The sequence below is a fragment of the Trichomonas vaginalis genome, chromosome V (genome assembly GCF_026262505.1).
Source record: "Trichomonas vaginalis G3 chromosome V, whole genome shotgun sequence".
NCBI classification, from domain to species: Eukaryota; Parabasalia; order Trichomonadida; family Trichomonadidae; genus Trichomonas; species Trichomonas vaginalis.
In genome coordinates this window covers 10,645,958-10,664,985 of record NC_067207.1, presented here as the reverse complement: position 1 = coordinate 10,664,985, position 19,028 = coordinate 10,645,958, and the positions used below count along the sequence as shown (strand labels likewise).

Sequence of the window (19,028 nt, the reverse complement as noted above, 5' to 3'; positions counted from 1 at the left end):
CCCATATCTTTCCGATTTGGTATTGAAGAACTCCATATGAAGCAGCTGTTAAACCAGTATTTATAAGGTTCCATATCCATGATTTAGCAGTTTTTCCATCCTTTCCATCTTCACCATCCAAACCGTTTTCGCCTTGAGGTCCTTGTATTCCTTGTATTCCTTGTGGTCCTTGAGGTCCAGTGTCACCCTTCTCTCCTTTCAGTTCATCTTTATGTTCGTTTTAATATTCTAATGTCATAAGGTGTACATCATTACTGCTACCAGCAACGCCGAGAATTTGTTTCTCATTCATGACTAAATTCTTTAGGCATTTAATGTTGTCGTCAAATCGAAAGCTCTTTAACAATTCAATGAGAACATTTAATACTTTCACTAATGAGGCATCTACTGTAGAATTTATATATTGCACCGTTCCATCATTTATGATGGGAACTTTACTTATTGTAATGAATGGGTCATACGTGTTAAAAGTATCGAAATCAATGACTTTTTTAGTTTTTCCATCGTCAATGACTAAATCATTGCCTTCAATGGTTAAAGTTGAGTTTTCGTTTACTAGTTCATGTGCTCTTCTTGCTTCATTTGTTTCATACGCATATGCAGCAATAGTCATATTTTAATGAGAATAAAATGTTGTTCTATTTGCAAAGTACAGACCCAAACGAATACGGGACAGTAAAGCTACAAACAAACTTAGGTCTACAGAATGAGGCGCTTGCTTTCAGAGTTGTTGACTTCAATACTATCGCAACTTTTGTCATAACAGATGAAACAGATTTCATAGAGATTGAAATAGATGACAAAAGAAGTGTTATAACATTTCCTAACAGAGCCGAGTACAGAATAGATAAAATTGCTGGAGTCATAGATACTCTCATAAATGAAGAAACTATTGACAACATAGATGTCGAACTCTCTTCTGAGGGAACATTGAAGTTCAGTTATGCGAAGGAGTTTAAGATAACACGAATGAGTCATAGAGTTCAATTGCTTCTGGGAGCATACCATATGACATTTCCTTTGAAAAGTGTTGACAAAACGATTGAGATGAAATCTGTTCCATACGTATGTTATGGCAATTGTTTGTACATTGAGTCAAAAATAGCTAATGTCACAGGTATTTCAGGAGTTAATAGTAAAGGTTCAGTAGAATATAAATCCTTCTGTTATGCAGTCAATTCAATGTTCATTCCAAACGTTCCTGTCATAGCAACTCATTTAGGTAAATGGGTTCGCATTAGTCCTCATAATTTGAAAGACATGCAATTCAGACTAGTTGACTTTCAAGGAGAGCCTGTAGAACTGAAGGCACCAGTGCGAATGACTGTTGAAGTTGACTTTTTAGAAAATATTAAATGCAACAGCTTACAAGAGAACTCAGAGCTAAAAATATAAAGTATGAATGTTATGTATTAGGTCATGAACTTTGGTTGTTGCTGTTTGATGAAACAAATGAATTAGTTATGTCAGTCAAGAGAACAGAAAAATATTGTGTTAGTGAAAACTGCACCAAATCAATAAGATTAGGTTTGCATTATGAAGATGAGTTCGATACTGTTGAAGAAGTTTTGGATAGATATTACAAATTGCTAACTTGAAATTTTTGACTGACGGCGCAAAGCGCCAAGATGGGCTCAAAGAGCCCTCCTGACTGCTTTAATTTACTAAAACATATTTCAAACAAAGCTTATAGTCAGTAGATAGTTTTGTATATTCATTCGAATATTTATACTTAAACTCAACTCCTGTAGTTCCTGGTGTTTCAATGATGCGGATGTTACCTATTTTCATGAATAGTGGAGTTTGACCACAGCATTCGATTTCAGGGTCGAGATAGTCAATGACACATTGTTTCCCTGTTATTCGTGATATAACATTTTCAAGGTCCTCCTTTGTTAGAATTATTTGGTTCTTACTTATAAGATTTGTCAAAAGCTTCTTATCGTCTTTGAGTAAAATTGTTTGGTATAACTGAAGAAGGTAATGGTCTACGTTATCTGAAGGATTTGTTTGAACATTTGTGTAAGGGTTGTCGTTGGCTTCTCTTGAAAGAATTTGGTCCAGTGGTGGATACTCTAACTTAACATCTGATGTAGCGTTAGCGTTTGAAGCTGAGTTTAAATTCACCGACTTAAGTTCTGGTTCTGGTTCTTTCAAACACTCTGAACTATAGTTCTTTATGACAATATTGTTTGTCGTTCGTGAGTCAACATTTGATGTTGGTTCAATTGGAACATTAACAGCACCAGCTAAGATGGATTTGCTTCTCATTTCATATAGAATAAAAACCTTTTATATGTATGAAATGAACAATATACTCGACAAGGGTTTGAATGTAAAGCTAACGAATGAAAATATTGTTGAATTCACTGAGACAGGTGCTGTGTATAAAGATGTAGAACTACTGAACAAAAGAGCTAAGGGAAGAAGCAGGAACATGAACAAAGGGTGGAAGCCTATAAAAATTTATGTCAATGATGGCTCAGGAGGTTCAAACATAAAGTATGCAGAAAGTTATAGAGTTTATGCTCTCAAAGGTGAAAAGCCTTCATTTAAGAACAACTATTCTAACGCATATCCTCAAAAGCTAACGGATGGGGAAGTGGATGATATGAATGACAGCAAAAATATTAACAGAAATGGCGACAGAGATGCATGGAATTTGTTTACCATCAGTCAATTGAAGGTTAAACTTTAAAACAATGTTGGTCGTTCCCATGGAATATTTTTGACTTTAATGGTATTAGTCATGATATGAATCTCAAGGTATGAACGAGGAGAGATGAGAGACTTATATGCTTCCCAAATTTCTTCAAAAGGTAATGTTATACCTGACTGTTTCCAAATGAGTTCAATGTCATAGCGTGAGAAACCTTGAAAGATAACGAAGTCAGTTATGAGACGTTTTATGTTTAAAGCTAAAAACCTCCATGTTTGCATAAGTATTGCTACAGTTAAATGGTAATGTCTGACTTTAGTAATGATGTTAGCTAATGGTGAGTCTGGTTTTGACACTAAACCTTTACCAGCGAAGTCGTCACAAACTAATAAAGTGTTTGATGGATATTTTTTGAAGGGGTATTTTGAAAGTTTTGATAGAATGTAGTTTGTCAGTCGTTTCATATCGTAAACTCCTGAGTATTGACGTAAGTGGTGTTTGTCAATAATTCTTTCCATCTCCTCAGAAGTCTTTTGCATTCCTGACTGTATAAATTCAACGATGGCATAATATTTCCTCTTACGTCGAATGTAACGTTGAAGAAATTCAATGAGTTCACTGTCTGGAACTTTAACGACAGAGGCTTGAACTTTTGACATAAATGTTTTCGCTGTTGAGTCCATAGAGTCTGAAGTTGCTGATATAATGATTTGGTCATAATATGAGTCATTTCCTAAACGTTCTGTTATGAGTATATGACGAATGAGGTTAAATGTCTTACCTGAACCCATCTTTCCACAATAGAAATAAACACCATTTGAACAGAACTCATAGTCCTTACTGAAAGGAAGAATGAGAGAAGAGTTAAGTTTGTCTGTAGTTTCATTCATGTCTTCATCTACGTCATGTATTAAATGCTTCATTTTATCTCCATTAAAAATGCAAGTCAGAAATATTCAGAACATAGCACCGAGTCTAACTGACAAGAGTATAAAGATATACTATGAACATGTTATGATGAAACCAACCAAAATTCAAGAAAGTCAGTATACTTATGAATACCCAAGACACTGGGTAGAGTATGTAGGAGGTGAGAAAGCTATTGAAATCAGACAGGTTCGAAGTATTCCAGCAGGAAGAACAATATTATTGAAGAACTTTAATGTTTTGAGGTATAATGATGAAACAAAGAAGCAAGATAGTTTTCCTGTTGCTGTGTATGTGAACTTAGATACAGGAGATGACATGAAAGTTTTTAATACAAAGCTTCAAACGGTAGTGAGAGAACAACTGACTGCGGAAGGACATCCATTACCTTCAGAAGTTACCATAGCATATAATTTTGAAACAAACTCAATAGATTTTAAAGTCGTCTCTGCAAAGAAGTCAGGTTTTACATTTAATGAAGCAGATGTATATTCGAATGAAAACTTCAAAGCTATTGCATGGTTAGATAATGACGATTGCTTTAAGAAAAATATTTAAATACAGTGACTCAACGATGTCAATAGATGACCTTCGTGGAATGTTACCATCGACGTTTACAGTAGAAGGTTCAGCAGGATTGCTTACAAGATTGTCAATTGGTGGTATTTGGTCTCGTGAGAACATTGTTATAAATCCAGTATAAGTGAATTTGCTGAAGAATCTATATTATGTCTTTCAAACTACATGTATTCGCCGCCGAAGCATTATAGTATAACAAACTTTGTCAGTAAGTTTAACATAAGACTTGTCGAACCTTCTTCAATGAAAGATGTTGTGCTACCTAAAGATGGAAAGGATGGACTCATTATTGAGATGATTTTAATAGCATATTAAATGAGCTTGTTCTTGAAGGTCATTCATGATGAAATAACTGTTGTAGAAGATGTTAGCAATTGTTCAGACATTTTGAAGCGTATAGATGATATAAGAAAGAAGTTAGATAGACCGCAAAGCGGTGAGGGCGAAGCCAGTGAGAACGCTTATGTTTCATTGACTTTCTCCAGTAACGAGAACTTTTATGAGATAATATTGAAGAGAGATGATTTTAATATGGGGTAAATGGTAGCTTGGGCAGCTTTAGGCGCAATGGGAACAAAAGCATTAGCATTTGGAGCAAAAGCACTTGGAGCTTATGACGCAGTAAATAAAATGAGTGGAGGAAGGGTTTCGAAGACATTAGATGCAAATAAAGGGAAGATTGGAGGCTGGGTTGCAAAGAAGTTAAGATTAAATAAAATAGGGCTCATAAATAAAGCATCCAATTTGGTTGCGACTGAGTCAGAAAATGCTTTAGGAAAGGACGATGAGTTTGCAAAACACGCAAAAGACTTTAATGACCAGATGAAAGGTGAAACAATGCATTTAAATAGAGTCGATGGAACTAAAGAAAATGTTTCTTCTCCACCAGTAGTTCTTCCGTATGGTCCCTATGGAATGTATGGAAACCCTTACGAAAGACCATTTGACCCATTGACTGGTGGAAGTAACTGGTATCATTACGGACGAAGAAGAAAGACAGTCAAGTTGGAGACAGACGTGAAGAAAGCAACTAAAAAGAAACCAAGGAAGAGAGTTATAAAGCAATGAATTCAACAGGGTAGAAAAGAGGTTAGAAATCGGGTTAGATCTAACCTTCTACCCTAAATTTATTTTTGTGCTATGTTTTCATACGTGTGGGAGTGGTGATATCATTAATTTTTAAGTTTATTTTTTATTTTACTGAAAATTTTTATTTGGATGTAAATGACAGAACAAAAGCAACTCATTCGAATTCCACAGTATAACAAACATACATTTAAACATTTATTCTTCCTTCCTGAGCATAACATGTTCTTTCAAATACATCCGAGACCAGTTGACTTTTCATTGACTGTGTATAAAGATAGAAATAGTTATATCATTAAACCATACGATGACGAAGGTAAGTTATGTAAATTGTACGTTAAGAAGTTAGAGAAAGTTTATGGCTTCAAGTATGACTACAATAGGGTTAACACTGATGATGAAGATATTGAGGAAAATTTATGAGAACATTAGTGAAGTCGTTAGTGAGAACGATAGTGAGAACGTTTATTTTTTACATTAGTGAGTTCGTTAGTGAAGTGGTTGGCGGCTTTGTAAAGTGTCAAATTCACAAGTATTGGGTAAGGTGGAACGCAGTGCCGCCGTACCCATGACTTGTATACTAATATCTATCCAAAACTTCTTCAACAGTATCGAACTCATCTTCATAATGCAAACCTAATCTTATTGACTTGGTGCAGTTTTCACTAACACAATATTTTTCTGTTCTCTTGACTGACATAACTAATTCATTTGTTTCATCAAACAGCAACAACCAAAGTTCATGACCTAATACATAACATTCATACTTTATATTTTTAGCTCTGAGTTCTCTTGTAAGCTGTTGCATTTAATATTTTCTAAAAAGTCAACTTCAACAGTCATTCGCACTGGTGCCTTCAGTTCTACAGGCTCTCCTTGAAAGTCAACTAGTCTGAATTGCATGTCTTTCAAATTATGAGGACTAATGCGAACCCATTTACCTAAATGAGTTGCTATGACAGGAACGTTTGGAATGAACATTGAATTGACTGCATAACAGAAGGATTTATATTCTACTGAACCTTTACTATTAACTCCTGAAATACCTGTGACATTAGCTATTTTTGACTCAATGTACAAACAATTACCATAACATACGTATGGAACAGATTTCATCTCAATCGTTTTGTCAACACTTTTCAAAGGAAATGTCATATGGTATGCACCCAAAAGAAGTTGTACTCTATGACTCATTCGTGTTATCTTAAACTCCTTCGCATAACTGAACTTCAAAACTCCTGCAATAAGTTTAACATTCATTAAGTTTTCTTCGTTATCCTTGTTTATTGTAGTATTTATGAGAGCATTTAACACTCCAGCTAATGTTTCCATCTTATATTCTACATTATTGTGAAATCTTATTTCGTGCTTCTTTCCATCTATTTCAATCTCCATGAAATCTGTTTCATCTGTTATAACGAATGAAGCGATAGTATTGAAGTCAACCATTCTGAATGCAAGCGCCTCATTCTGTAGACCTAAGTTTGTTTGTAGCTTTACTGTCCCGTATTCGTTTGGGTCTGTACTTTGCAAATAGAACAACATTTTATTCTCATTAAAATATGAGTATAGCTGCATATGCGTATGAAGCTGACAGAGCTAAACGTTTATATTTTGGTCAATACTCTCTCACACTTACTGACAAATATATTGTTATTTCTGATGGAAATACTGAGAAATATATAACATGGAAGGACTATGAAAAGTTTGACCCTATTTTAACTCCATGTACTATGCCATTCATTGTAAATGGTGAAGTTGTCATGAAGAACGACACAACTGTTTATAGGTCTGTATATGAAGCTCTTGAAAGCATTCTTAACTTCAATCCTTCAGGGTTCGATACAAAAACAACTCCTTCGACAATGCCATTCATTGTAAATGGTGAAATTGTGTCAAAAAATAATGAAACAGTGTATAAGTCAGTGTATGAGGCGCTGAACTATATGCTTCATTTCAATCCTTCTGGTTTTGACCCACAAATAACTTCATGTACTATGCCATTCATTGTAAATGGTGAAATCGTCATGAAGAAACACAACTGTCTCAAAGTCTGTTCGTGATATTTTAGACTACTTGCTTCATTTGGGTCCTACAGGATTTGACCCATATACAACTCAATGTCAAGTACCATTCATAAACGACTCAGCAGAAATAAAACTCAAAACGTCAACAGTAGATGAAGCAATTGCTGACTCATTGACAAAACTTCTTGATATAATAATGAGGTTCAATACATTCAAAACAACATATGAAACCTTTAAGAAAAATTATGACGATTTCTTTAAAATTACATACATCGAGCCTTCTGCTCCTCAAACACCAGACTATGCATGCTTAAAATAAAGGCTGCACGGACACAAGTTAGAACATTGACTTTTGACGGAGATAATATCGTTAGAGACGTTACACCTGGAGACACATTACTTACGAAAGAATACTTAAAAAGTCATATCAGTGATTTTGTGAAAGTAGAACAAAGTGGAGCAGGTAAGAGTTGGTTAGGGTGGTTGTTTACTTTATTTTCATCAGGTGTAACAACTGCATCTCTTATAACCATGCAAAGTGAGATAGATGCACTCTGGGCTTTTCTTGGTGGCATAGATAGCATGAAGTTTTATGTTGAGTTTGCTAAATTGCATGGAAATACAGGAAGTTTCTTTGACGGTCTCAAAAATTTATGGGGTAAAGTAATAAATAATACAAAGAAACTAACTAACTGGGCACTCAAACGTAAAAATATGTTCGACGGACTTGCTTACAACCCTCGTCTCGGAATTATTGAACCAATTAATTTACATCCTTTAATGGCAGCAAGAGATTTAGATGAAGAAGGAGGACAAGTGGTTCAAACAATTGTTGAAAAGCTACTGAATATATATCCTGAGTTTGATGAAGTTTTAATAGCAACAAACACAACAATTCGTGAAAACAGTATAGCGTTTAACAGTGAAGATAATATTTTAGACTATATGTTCGTTATTTTAGGTCAGTTAGCTAAGACAATAAAAGAGAAAGGTATTGACTCAATCATAACAGTTGAAGATGTAATGTTAAGAAAGACTTTTGACTCATTGTTTCAAGAACCAAAAGAAGTAGTTAGTCTTTATGAAGTTTTGAAAGCAATGCTGACAAAAATAAATGAAAGTGGCGCTGATGACATAAGTGAAGCAAAAGTTGTTGAACTTCTTTCACAAAAAGCAGATAAAAACCATGTTCATTATATAACTTCAGACGAACAGATTATAACGGACTACCATGGATATTTAACACAAACTGAAGAAGAAGTGAAGACGGAAGATGTTAATGAAAGAAGATATAAATTCATTCGTGCTAAAGGTTATGACATACACTGTACTGTACAGTATGACACAGGTAAAGCACCAGAAGTATTTGGTTATAACGATGAAATTTATGCTTCATACTTCTTTGTTAACGGTGTATTAGTTGAACCAAGATTTACTTTGAGAGTTAAGGCAAAAATAACTTTTGAAGATGCTATTAAAAGTAAAGCTGACAAAGATGAACTTGACGCAACCAACAAAGTTTTGAAATCTCATAAACACAATATCTCCGATATAAATGAACTTCAAGCTACATTAAATAGTAAAGCTGACAAGAACCATACACATAAATCCTTCACTACTGTTAGAGCAGACGACATAATATTGAACTATGATTTGGGTTCAAGTGCACCTTTAGAGAATCCAAGTACAAGCGTAAAAGATACACTAAACAATTTAGATAACAGTTGCAGGAATATCGAAGGTCATGTCAGAAACTTTGAAACACATGAACTACCAGCAATGTTAGACAGTAAAGCTGACAAAGAACATACACATAAATCCTTCACTACTGTTAGAGCAGACGACATAATATTGAACTATGATTTGGGTTCAAGTGCACCTTTAGAGAATCCAAGTACAAGCGTAAAAGATACACTAAACAATTTAGATAACAGTTGCAGGAATATCGAAGGTCATGCCAGAAACTTTGAAGCATATGAACTACCAGCAATGTTAGATAAGAAAGCAGACAAAACAGAGCTTCAAACATTAAAGACTGAAATACTTCAAACATTATATCCTGTTGGTTCTATTTATACGTCAATGAATTCAACAAATCCAGCAACAGTTCTGGGCTTTGGTACGTGGAAGCAGATTGTAGATAAATTCTTATACTGTGCTAGATATTCAAAGCAAACAGGAGGTTCGAAGAAAATTAAAGAAGCAAACCTTCCACCGCACACTCATACAGGAACTACAAACACAACAGGTAATCATTCACATTCAATAACAAAAAGAGGTTATACAAATCTTGCAGCAGGTTCGGATAGACAGGGAATGCATAGATATGATATTTCAAGTGACCCAGTAGATTCAAGCGCAGGTATTTTCTGTGGAACCACAGGAAATCATTCACACACTTTCACAACAAATCCAACACGAACTTTTTCATTAGATGTAAATCAGACATGAATGAGAACAGTCATGTATTATTAATGTTTTCATAAATTTACACCAAAAATAATGTTTAGGTGAAGAGGTGAGATCTCACCCGTTTTTTCACCCTCACGAATTTTCATGAATTTCCTTAAGATAGAAAAAATAAAGTTAGTTTTATTTTTATTTATTTTTTTATTTTGTATAAAAGATATGATTTCAACAATCGGCACAACAACAATTCAAGCCACGAACGGCGGGACTCTGTCCACAACTACAGCACCAAACTCGTTAGTCATGAATCCTACGTCAATGTTGGTAGAGATGAAAAGCTTTATTCCTTCTTCATATACTTTTGAAACAGAAATCCAGAAGATAAAGCAAGAACTTTTAACAAGTAATTTAGACTGTAGTGCGAAAGATGAAACAAATGAACAGTATCTTTATGAAATGGAGGACCTCATCGACCATTTGCCTAAACTACCTGAAATTCAGCAGCAAAAACTAACTATTCCTGAATTCGACGAAATTGAAGTCAAAGCAACTGACTCAGTAGAAATTAAGAAATTCATACGTAAAGTAAATTATGAATTCCTTGGTTTTCATTGCAACCATAAAGTTATGGACAAAGATTGCGACATGGTTTATAAAAATATTTCTGACCTTTACAAATCCGAAGAATTTAAGACATACGATAACTTTGTTTCATTAGTTGCAAAATGTGTATGGCAGATAAGAGATAAAGATAGAAGAGGTAAAGTATGGAATGAACAGATAAAACCAGCAGCTTTTGAGTTAAAGAAAACCATTGACGCTTTAGTTGTTCTAGCTGGTTTTATTTCAATGTATAACGCAAAAACGATGCCGCAATGTTCAAAATGTAAAGCAGCAATAAGAAAATATAACTACTCAGTCAAAGAGATAGAAAGAATGCGAAACGACTATGCAGACTTAAAGAAAGAAGCAGAAAAACCAGCAGAAAATAAAATGGATATGTTGACATTTCTTAATAAAAACTATCCAACAGCAGAAGATTTCCTTCTATCTGACGTCAAGAAGAAATATAAAGAAACCTTCGGCATTGTTAAAACTTTTGATATCCTCAGCGAAGAAATAGAAGCTACGAAATTGTTTAGGATTTCAAATATACATCGTACAATTCATGTAAAACGCTTGTGAAAAAAAAAGAGGTGAAAAACCAGGTGAAAAAAGAGGTGAAATCTCACCTCTTCACCTCAATTATATTTTTATTGAATTCAGCAACAAAATTCTGAGTAAAATAATTTTTAGGGCATGTGTCAAACCGTTGAGTTTTCACAAAATTCCAAAAATAACGTTTACCATGTGAAACGTTTATAAAATAACTGGGGTAGAAATAAGGTGAAAAAAGAGGTGAAATCTCACCTCTTCACCTAAACATTATTTTTATTGAATTCAGCACAAAAATCATGAATTTCATTAGTTAGAAAAATAACGCTAATTTTTTATAAAATATTTTTTTTATTTTGTATGTAAAGACAGTAATGACAACATTAGAGAACACAACAATTGCTATCGTTCATGAAGCCATAAATGAAGAATACGAATACATACAGTATAACAAACAATTGAGACTCATTCGTTCGGTCAAAGACGATATGTACCAAATGCAAAGTATAATGAATGCTCTTCGTTCTACAAAGCAAGCATATCATTGGTTTGAAAACCAACAGACAAAAGAACTTTCAGAAGAATTTCCTCATATGATTGCTTCCCTCGGAAAACCGAGAGAAGAGATTCCGTACGAAAATCGCAAGAATTTGGCTCCTGGTTTGAAAGGTTATTATGTTCATAGACTTTTAGTAAATGCTGTAGCAATGTGGGCTTCACCTCGTTATGCTTGTTATATTTTCATGATGTTAGATGAACTATATAAAGCAGAACGTGGAGAGATGGAAAAGAAACTTCATGCAAAAGATGAAGTCATTGAATCCAAAGACAAAAGCATACAGAAAAGAATACCGCGTTCAGTACCAAAAGGAAAGGAAAAGAGTTATAAGTATATGATATATACTGAAGAGTTGGAGAAAGAAGAAGATAAAGATATGGTTATGTTGCATTTAGTCAGAAGAAACAACAAGAGCTTTTATGACTTAGCTAAAATATATAAATCTGACAGAAACTGGTTCTATCGTGAAAACTTACCGATTTCAATGACACCGAATGAGCAAATAAAGGAAATTGTCAAAAATACTCTTCCTCAAACACACTATGACATCAAAGGTTGCACAATACTTACATTCAAAGAAGACTTAACATTACTGAAGGAAAAAATAACAGAATATTTCGATAACTTCAAAGAGGAAGAATAAAAAAATCTAAGCTAATTTTATTTTTTTATAAAATTTTATCTCATATGAAAGAACATGAATTTAGAATATTCGGAACTCATGACAGAAGAAGAGAACGAACAACATGTAAAAGATTATGCAAAATTTCTGAAGACATACAAAGCATTTAAACAATATCTAAATGCTTCTAAAGATTATGCAAAATTTCTGAAGGTATATAAAGCTTATGAAAAAGCGTATGAAAAGTTTATACATTGGGGAATTTTGTAAAATATCGATATGAAGACTAACCAAAAATATATTTTTGCTTAAATAGCTTCAGGGTCTATTTCTTCAACCATTTCACTTCCTTTCGTCAATGTCAATAGAAGCTTCTTCAACCTTTGGTAAGAATTTCTGTATAACATCTTTGTTCGTTATTGTCTTCAGAGATGAAGGATAATATTTCACAGATGTTTCACCCTTCTTATTTTTTTCTGTTCGGAAAGATTTAAAGCAATACTGAAGAAGTCAATGTTAGAGTTCTTTTAACAGTATAATGAGTATCTTTGACATTCACGAAGAAACTCTTTTGTTTCAAAACTACTGCTAACTCTTGTGAAGTATAACGTTTGCGGTCAATGACGATAGCTAATGGTCTGACATACTGACCAAACTTAGATTCTTTCACAAACTTCTTGTTAAAGATAACATTAACATTTGAAGCATTATTGAACTCATTCTTGATGGCAGTAGCGAGAGCATTGTATGAAAAGAACTTGCAATCTTGCATGTGTTCATTAAAATAAAAATATTAATTATTTTGAAAAATAACTTAAAAAATCTAATCTAATTTTTTCAAAAAATATTTTTTTATTTCCTACCTAAAGATGTATCGGAAGTTGTCTAAGTTAGAACACTCGGAAATAAAACAACTTCTTACAGAAGCTAATATAGATGTTGCAAAGCATTACGCAACAAACAAAAAAGCACTCGCTGACATCCTCAATGACTATAATGGTGCAATAAGTTATGATAGAATTCATGAGTTCATAAAGCCGCAACGCGGCGAGGACGAAGTCCATGCAAGAGCATTTCCTTTAAATGACGTTGCTATTGACTTATATCATAGACATTCAGTACCTCATGAAGTAAGAAGAGAAATGTTTGACATAACAAATGCAAACGTTGGTGAAACAAGAAGAAGAGACGACACACTGAAACAACAGAAAAGAGAGATGTTTAAGAGCGCTATAGAACAAGTTCGCAAAGCTAACGATGTCCTTCGTTCCATTGACGACAAACCAAAAGAAGGTGAGAGATGGTTAAAGAAAGATGAAGAGAATAGGAAGAGGAATGTTAAGACAGGCAATAGACTCATTGACTTTAACATCGAAGCTTTAGATGAACCAAACAGAGACTACTTACACAAACATTTCGGTAAGGTTTTCATGAGACTCTTAGAGAAGATTAAAATAAACTCCAACAAAGATGGATGGTATGTTATAAACTTGGTGGAAAGTATGAATGTTCTACGTTAAACCTCAATAATATTGGAACATTACTACATCAGCTCTTGAAGGAGAACTTTATATCAGAGATAGAAGCAAATGCTGCAGGTATTGTTGAAATGCACTATGACTTCTTCTTGACAAACATAAAGAATCTTACTGAAATAAAGATGTATGATTGAACAGAATATGAAGGCTTAACGATGTCAGATGTAAAGAAAGGCAAACCAAAAAAGAGACCATATAGAGATGAAAGCACACTGACAAATGACCAGAAAGCCATTTTGGAAGCTCTTAAGCAAACAGGAAACCCAGCACTTATAGAAAGCTTTTGGAAAGATAATGGTGAAAAGAAGTTTTATAAGAAGAGAAGCGGTCAGTTCTGGAAGTATCTTTGCACATTACCTATAAATCTTGAGCGCTACCAAATCTTCAATGAACTGAACAAAAGAACTGCAACACTTATGACAGAAGACAATTGTTTCGTTTATGCTTGCATTCAGGCTGGAGTAAATGAAGAAACTATTGACCACATGAGAGAAGTCATTCGTGTTAGAGACTTTCCTCAAAGTAAAGTACAAGAAATTTCTGACGCAACAGGTATAGCATTTAATGTTACCATTGGTTATTTCAATGACTCAAGACATAATGAAATAAAGAGATACATACCAAAAGAATGTGAAACTGTTAGAACTATTGACTTACTTCTTGTTGAAGACCACTACATGCTAAATGAAAGATTACCAATGACAACATATTTCATTCGCAACTATATAGAAATCTTGAAGGAGTGTGGTGGAATGAACATTGAGAAACAGATGAAGATTTATACAAAGAGAGAAGATAAATATGTAGTTCGTTATGATAGAACAACACCGTTATGGGATGTTATGAAAACATTGTGGGAGTGCAAATATTTCGAACCTATTTCTTATGGAGAACTTTTCACATATACGACTGACTTATATAAACAGAACCTTGCACCATTTAAAGATTTGACATATGCTCCAAAGTATTGTGTACAACTGAAGAAGAAAGCCGAGTCAAAAGAAGTAAATAAAGCTAAATGTAAGTTCATTCCTGAGCACGTTTTCTTTGCTGACTTTGAGTGCAGTACTGATGGCTTTCATAAAGCCTTTAACATTTGTTATGACAGTGAAGATGGAAAGATTAGCGAAAGCATTTGGGGTCAGAACTGTGCAACAGAATTTTTGGAACGACTTCCTGACAAGAGTTTAATATATTTCCATAACCTCAGTTATGATATAAACTTCATCTTAAGACACATGACAGAAGTGAAAGGAACTCCCATCATTAAAGGTTCACGAACAATGCAAATAACTGGCTTATATAAAGGAAGGGCAATTATTATAAAAGACTCTTACAGTGTTATAAATAAGAAGCTTAAACTATTTCCTGCTATGTTTAACTTACAAACAGGACCGAAAGAAGTATTTCCATACAACTACTACAGCAGTGTTTTGTTAGCAAATGACAACAGAACTGGTGTCATTTCTGAAGCGTGTAAGTTTATCCAGGATGCGGATACATTCATGAAAAACATAGATTTAATCGAAAACTGCAGAATAGATGAGAACCACTTCGATTTAGAAAAGTATAGCACATTTTATTGCAAACAAGATGTAAGAATTTTAAGAGAAGGTTTTGTTAAGTTCAGAAATGATATATTGAAAGAGTTTGATTTAAACGTTTATGACTACGTTAGTATTTGTTCAATTGCTAACAAATTATTTGAGAACAGAGTGTACTTCCCGAATGGAAATTTATATGACCTCTCAAATAAACCAAGAGAATTTATTTCATGCTGTATTCAAGGTGGAAGATGTATGCTGTCAGATAACATTAAACAAAAGAGCGAAAAGAAACTCATTGCTGACTTCGACGCTGTTTCATTATATCCATCAGCTATAGCAAGCTTTATACTTTAGAAGGTATTCCAAAGGTTTGAAGAAAGAAATGTTAAGCACAGAGTATCTCATGAGACATTTATTCGATGACGACCAAAGGAACCCATTGGTGAAAAGTTTTGTCTGGCTTCTTTGTTCCATTAAGATAACAGAGATTGGAATACAAGACACTTTCCTTTAATAGTTTGTGACCCCTGAACTAAATCCAGAACTTAACGTTCCCAGAAGTTCAAACACTTGCTGTTTAATGTATGTTGACCATATAACATTACAAGACCTCATAAAATATCAAGGTGTCAAATGTGAAGTGTTGCAAGGATACTATTACGATGGAAACAGAGAATTAGAATAAGAGATGAAGTAAAGAAGTTGTTTGAGTTAAGGTTAAAGTATAAGAAAAAGGAAATCCTTTGCAAGAAAATATAAAGCTCATTCTGAACAGTATTTATGGCAAAACTATTCTATCTCCTATTGAGTCAAAAATAACCATAGTAAATGACAAAGATGCTATAAGATATGCATCAGAAACTACAACCATATAGTGAAGTTCGAAGGTTTGGATGGTTCAGATAAAACTATTTTCAAGCTAACAAAAAGTATTTGCAGACACTTTAACTTCTGTCCACTTGGTGTTAACATTCTGTCAATGTCGAAGAGAATAATGTGTGAAGTATTCTGTACTGCTGAAGATATGGAATGGACATCTTTTATAGCGATACGGACAGTATGCATCTCTACAATGAAGATATCCCTCGTTTAGCTGAAGAGTTTGAGAAACGTTATGGAAGAGTTCTCATTGGTAAAAACCTTGGTCAATTTCATAGCGACTTTGCAGAAATCACAAAAGATAAACAAAGTTTAGCATACAAGTCAATATTTTGTGGAAAGAAGACTTACATAGACTTACTCACGAATGATTTAAATGAAGTTGCATTTCACTGCAGAAAAAGGCGTGAAGCAAGATGTTTTGCTTTTACCGCTAATGAAATGTTTCCTGACTCTGTTCAGTGTTTTATGATGAAGATAAAGGTTAATGGTTCCGCAAGGAACATATGACAAAGACTCTGAGTTCAGTTTAATGAAACTTTACAAAGCACTTTATGACGGTCAAGAGATTGGATTTGACTTATGTAAGTCATGTCAACCTTGCTTTGAAGAGAAGTTTAACTTCTCAATAACGACTAAACAAAGCTTTATTCGTAAGTTGAAGTTCTGAGGTCATTTATTTTTGTCAGCAATGAGGTCATTCGTGATAAAAATAAGCCGCTAGCGGCAAGGGCGAAGCCATGTGTCATTTACAATACTGCGATGGTAGAGTTTAAGAGTTGTGCTTCAATGTAGAGACAGTCCTTATGGTCTGGAGGTAAGAACACTGGCAGTTATATGGTCATGAGTGGAGAACATGTCTATCCAAAACTCACGATTGAAGCCAGTTAATTTATAGTATTTAGGGTTAGGAAGTGGTGAAGTTCTTGTATGACCAATGAACTCATTTCAACTCCTTACTTAAGTTTGAATATAATATAGCTTGCTTTCTATCCAAATGCCAGGTGTTACAATCTTTGAAAATTCATTTTTCCTCGGAAGCATTGCATCATAACTGAAAACTTCTTGAAATCATCACTTGGTTCAGAGATTTGAAATCTTATACGTAATGGATTTCTTTTCTTTTTAGCTACTTCATTGAATGGTGAATATATAACAAACTGACAGTCATGAGTTCCATCTTCATTTTCATTAAATTCATAATGAAAGTCTATAAGTTGTGGCTGACTACCTTCTTCTTTCAGTTGTGCAAGAAACTCACGTAAAGGCTGTAAAGTTTGTACTTCAATGTTAAACTTTTTCTCGAACATTTCATTAAATGAAATCATACATTGTTGCAATGTTGTACTGTTTTTAAAGTATTTGTATATGTGAATGTTTTGGGCGCTTAAAGACTGTTCGTCATTTTCTATCTCGACTTGAAGTATAAAGTCAACCTTTCTGAAATCACGTGTTATATACATAGATGTTATACCAATGTACTTCTCTTCATTTATGTTCACATCCAGTCTGTTGGAAACTTAAACGTTACTCTGTTCCCCTTTATTTTGACGTCAGGGTTTTCACTACTGAACGCAACAGATAAGGTATTTGTCTATACATTTAGTTCCGATAAAATAAACCATTTTACTCTTTCTTTGCTTCAGCTTCTTTTAGCTTTTGCTTCAGCTTCTTCTCTAGCTTTTTTCGCCAGTAGTCTTGGGTTCTTTTGTCTTCCAGCAGCTAATGCAGCAAGTTGTTTTTCACTAAGTTTTCTCTTTGGTCTCTCTGGCTTTTGTTCTTGTTTTTGTTCCTTCAGTTCGGATAAAATTTGCTCACGAATTTCTTTCTTCAATGCTTCAACATCTATGACCCCTTGGGTCTTGTCCGTAGGGCTTGTCTGAGTCATTTGACTGCATAAAAAACAAAATTAAAAACTTTAACGATGTAAAATGAGCTTGTCAAAATCAGAGCGAGAGTCTATTATATTAAATGAGCAAGAGGAATACAACATCCTTTCTATTACGTAAGTCAGAGTAAAGATGGTAAAATATACGTAAGAAAAAGAAAGGTTCCATTAGCGAATGCAGAAAGCGACAATTAAGGTGTATGGCAAGGGTGAAGTCCACGAAGCCCATATAAAACCTTCTGTTCAAACTGAGCCACCAAAAGAACCAGAAGAAAAGAAGCCAGATGTACTTTCAATAACGAACCAAGAGCTTATTGCAAAGTTCGTGAATTTCATTGAAAAACAAACCGAGTCAAAGAATCCTGACCCGCCAGTGAAAGAAGTTGGGGCAAAAGAGAATGTACAGTTCATTGAAAATGTCAAGAAACAACTTCAACCACGAATGCCAAGAAGAAGAGTGAGAATAATGAAGTAAATAGATATTTTTATCTGAAGTAAATACATGCAGAACGAACAGCTAAACGAATTTACTCCAGCAGAGCATATTCATCAGATTCGCTCATATTTCGATATCATAGACAATGCAGTTCAAATTGGTGACACTAAAGAAAATATTCTGACGCAAAAATTCCATCACAACTGGAACTGCTAAAGATAACACATGGGTAACATTCAATCTCTCACCTCCTGGTGAAAATATGTTGGACCTTTACAATATATTCATTACGTATAAAATGGAAGGTCAATTTATTGTAGATAAAGAAATTGGTTCAGGTTCCAATAAAACAACCCACCAGGATCTTGGATTGGTTTCGATGACGCTTTCTATGCAGTTCTGGATATCAAATCTTGCAAATGGTCGTATCGTATATTCTCAAGACAACGCAAGAGAAGAAGCATTATAACTTCAAACTCACAAACTACCGAACAAATAAAGAAAGTAGATGTTTTCTCAAAGACTCGACATGAAGATGTATGGAGTCATTCGGAACATGCAGAACAGGACAATTGTTAGTGGTCCAATTACAGCAGGAAATCATTTGATTTTAAGCTTCGTTTAAGAATTCCTGTTAGAAGATTCCTTCCATTAGAAGCTATTCGATTTATTCCAGCTTTTGCAGGAAACATTCAGCTTAAAGTAAAGTTCAGTAGC

General features: G+C 34.1%; 8 protein-coding genes and 2 pseudogenes across 10 annotated transcripts, besides 4 other annotated features; 7 read left to right on the top strand and 3 right to left on the bottom strand.

Moving 5' to 3' along the window:
- Window positions 1-5,835: part of a mobile genetic element that runs on past the window's edge.
- Window positions 1-19,028: part of a mobile genetic element that runs on past both edges of the window.
- Window positions 221-613, bottom strand: TVAGG3_0313540 (organellar and viral DNA polymerase type B; the record flags this gene model as incomplete). Its single annotated transcript, XM_051229943.1, has 1 exon — window positions 221-613. One exon carries the CDS (start codon window positions 611-613, stop codon window positions 221-223), a length of 393 nt encoding a protein of 130 aa, XP_051099673.1.
- TVAGG3_0313530 (uncharacterized protein) lies at window positions 631-1,395 on the top strand (the record flags this gene model as incomplete). Its single annotated transcript, XM_051229942.1, has 1 exon — window positions 631-1,395. The coding sequence occupies one exon, from the start codon at window positions 631-633 to the stop codon at window positions 1,393-1,395; it is 765 nt and encodes a 254-aa protein (XP_051099672.1).
- TVAGG3_0313520 lies at window positions 3,548-4,480 on the top strand (annotated as a pseudogene). Its single transcript has one exon. A coding segment is annotated over exon 1 (933 nt).
- On the top strand, window positions 4,706-5,233 carry TVAGG3_0313510 (protein of unknown function, DUF4107 family; the record flags this gene model as incomplete). Its single annotated transcript, XM_051229941.1, has 1 exon — window positions 4,706-5,233. The coding sequence occupies one exon, from the start codon at window positions 4,706-4,708 to the stop codon at window positions 5,231-5,233; it is 528 nt and encodes a 175-aa protein (XP_051099671.1).
- Window positions 5,234-5,835: a terminal%2Cinverted (terminal inverted repeat of Maverick-1B transposon ID:TVAGG3_0313500).
- Window positions 6,020-6,511, bottom strand: TVAGG3_0313490 (uncharacterized protein; the record flags this gene model as incomplete). The annotated part of the gene is made up of 1 exon (XM_051229940.1): window positions 6,020-6,511. One exon carries the CDS (start codon window positions 6,509-6,511, stop codon window positions 6,020-6,022), a length of 492 nt encoding a protein of 163 aa, XP_051099670.1.
- Window positions 6,020-19,028: part of a mobile genetic element that runs on past the window's edge.
- On the top strand, window positions 7,810-9,729 carry TVAGG3_0313480 (phage tail repeat-like family; the record flags this gene model as incomplete). Its single annotated transcript, XM_051229939.1, has 1 exon — window positions 7,810-9,729. The coding sequence occupies one exon, from the start codon at window positions 7,810-7,812 to the stop codon at window positions 9,727-9,729; it is 1,920 nt and encodes a 639-aa protein (XP_051099669.1).
- TVAGG3_0313470 (organellar and viral DNA polymerase type B) lies at window positions 9,907-10,872 on the top strand (the record flags this gene model as incomplete). Its single annotated transcript, XM_001308818.1, has 1 exon — window positions 9,907-10,872. The coding sequence occupies one exon, from the start codon at window positions 9,907-9,909 to the stop codon at window positions 10,870-10,872; it is 966 nt and encodes a 321-aa protein (XP_001308819.1).
- On the top strand, window positions 11,217-12,044 carry TVAGG3_0313460 (KilA, N-terminal/APSES-type HTH, DNA-binding family; the record flags this gene model as incomplete). Its single annotated transcript, XM_051229938.1, has 1 exon — window positions 11,217-12,044. One exon carries the CDS (start codon window positions 11,217-11,219, stop codon window positions 12,042-12,044), a length of 828 nt encoding a protein of 275 aa, XP_051099668.1.
- TVAGG3_0313450 (organellar and viral DNA polymerase type B) lies at window positions 13,978-14,833 on the top strand (the record flags this gene model as incomplete). Its single annotated transcript, XM_051229937.1, has 1 exon — window positions 13,978-14,833. A coding segment is annotated over one exon (856 nt), but the record flags the coding sequence as incomplete, so codon positions are not given.
- Window positions 17,614-17,875, bottom strand: TVAGG3_0313440 (annotated as a pseudogene). Its single transcript has one exon. A coding segment is annotated over exon 1 (262 nt).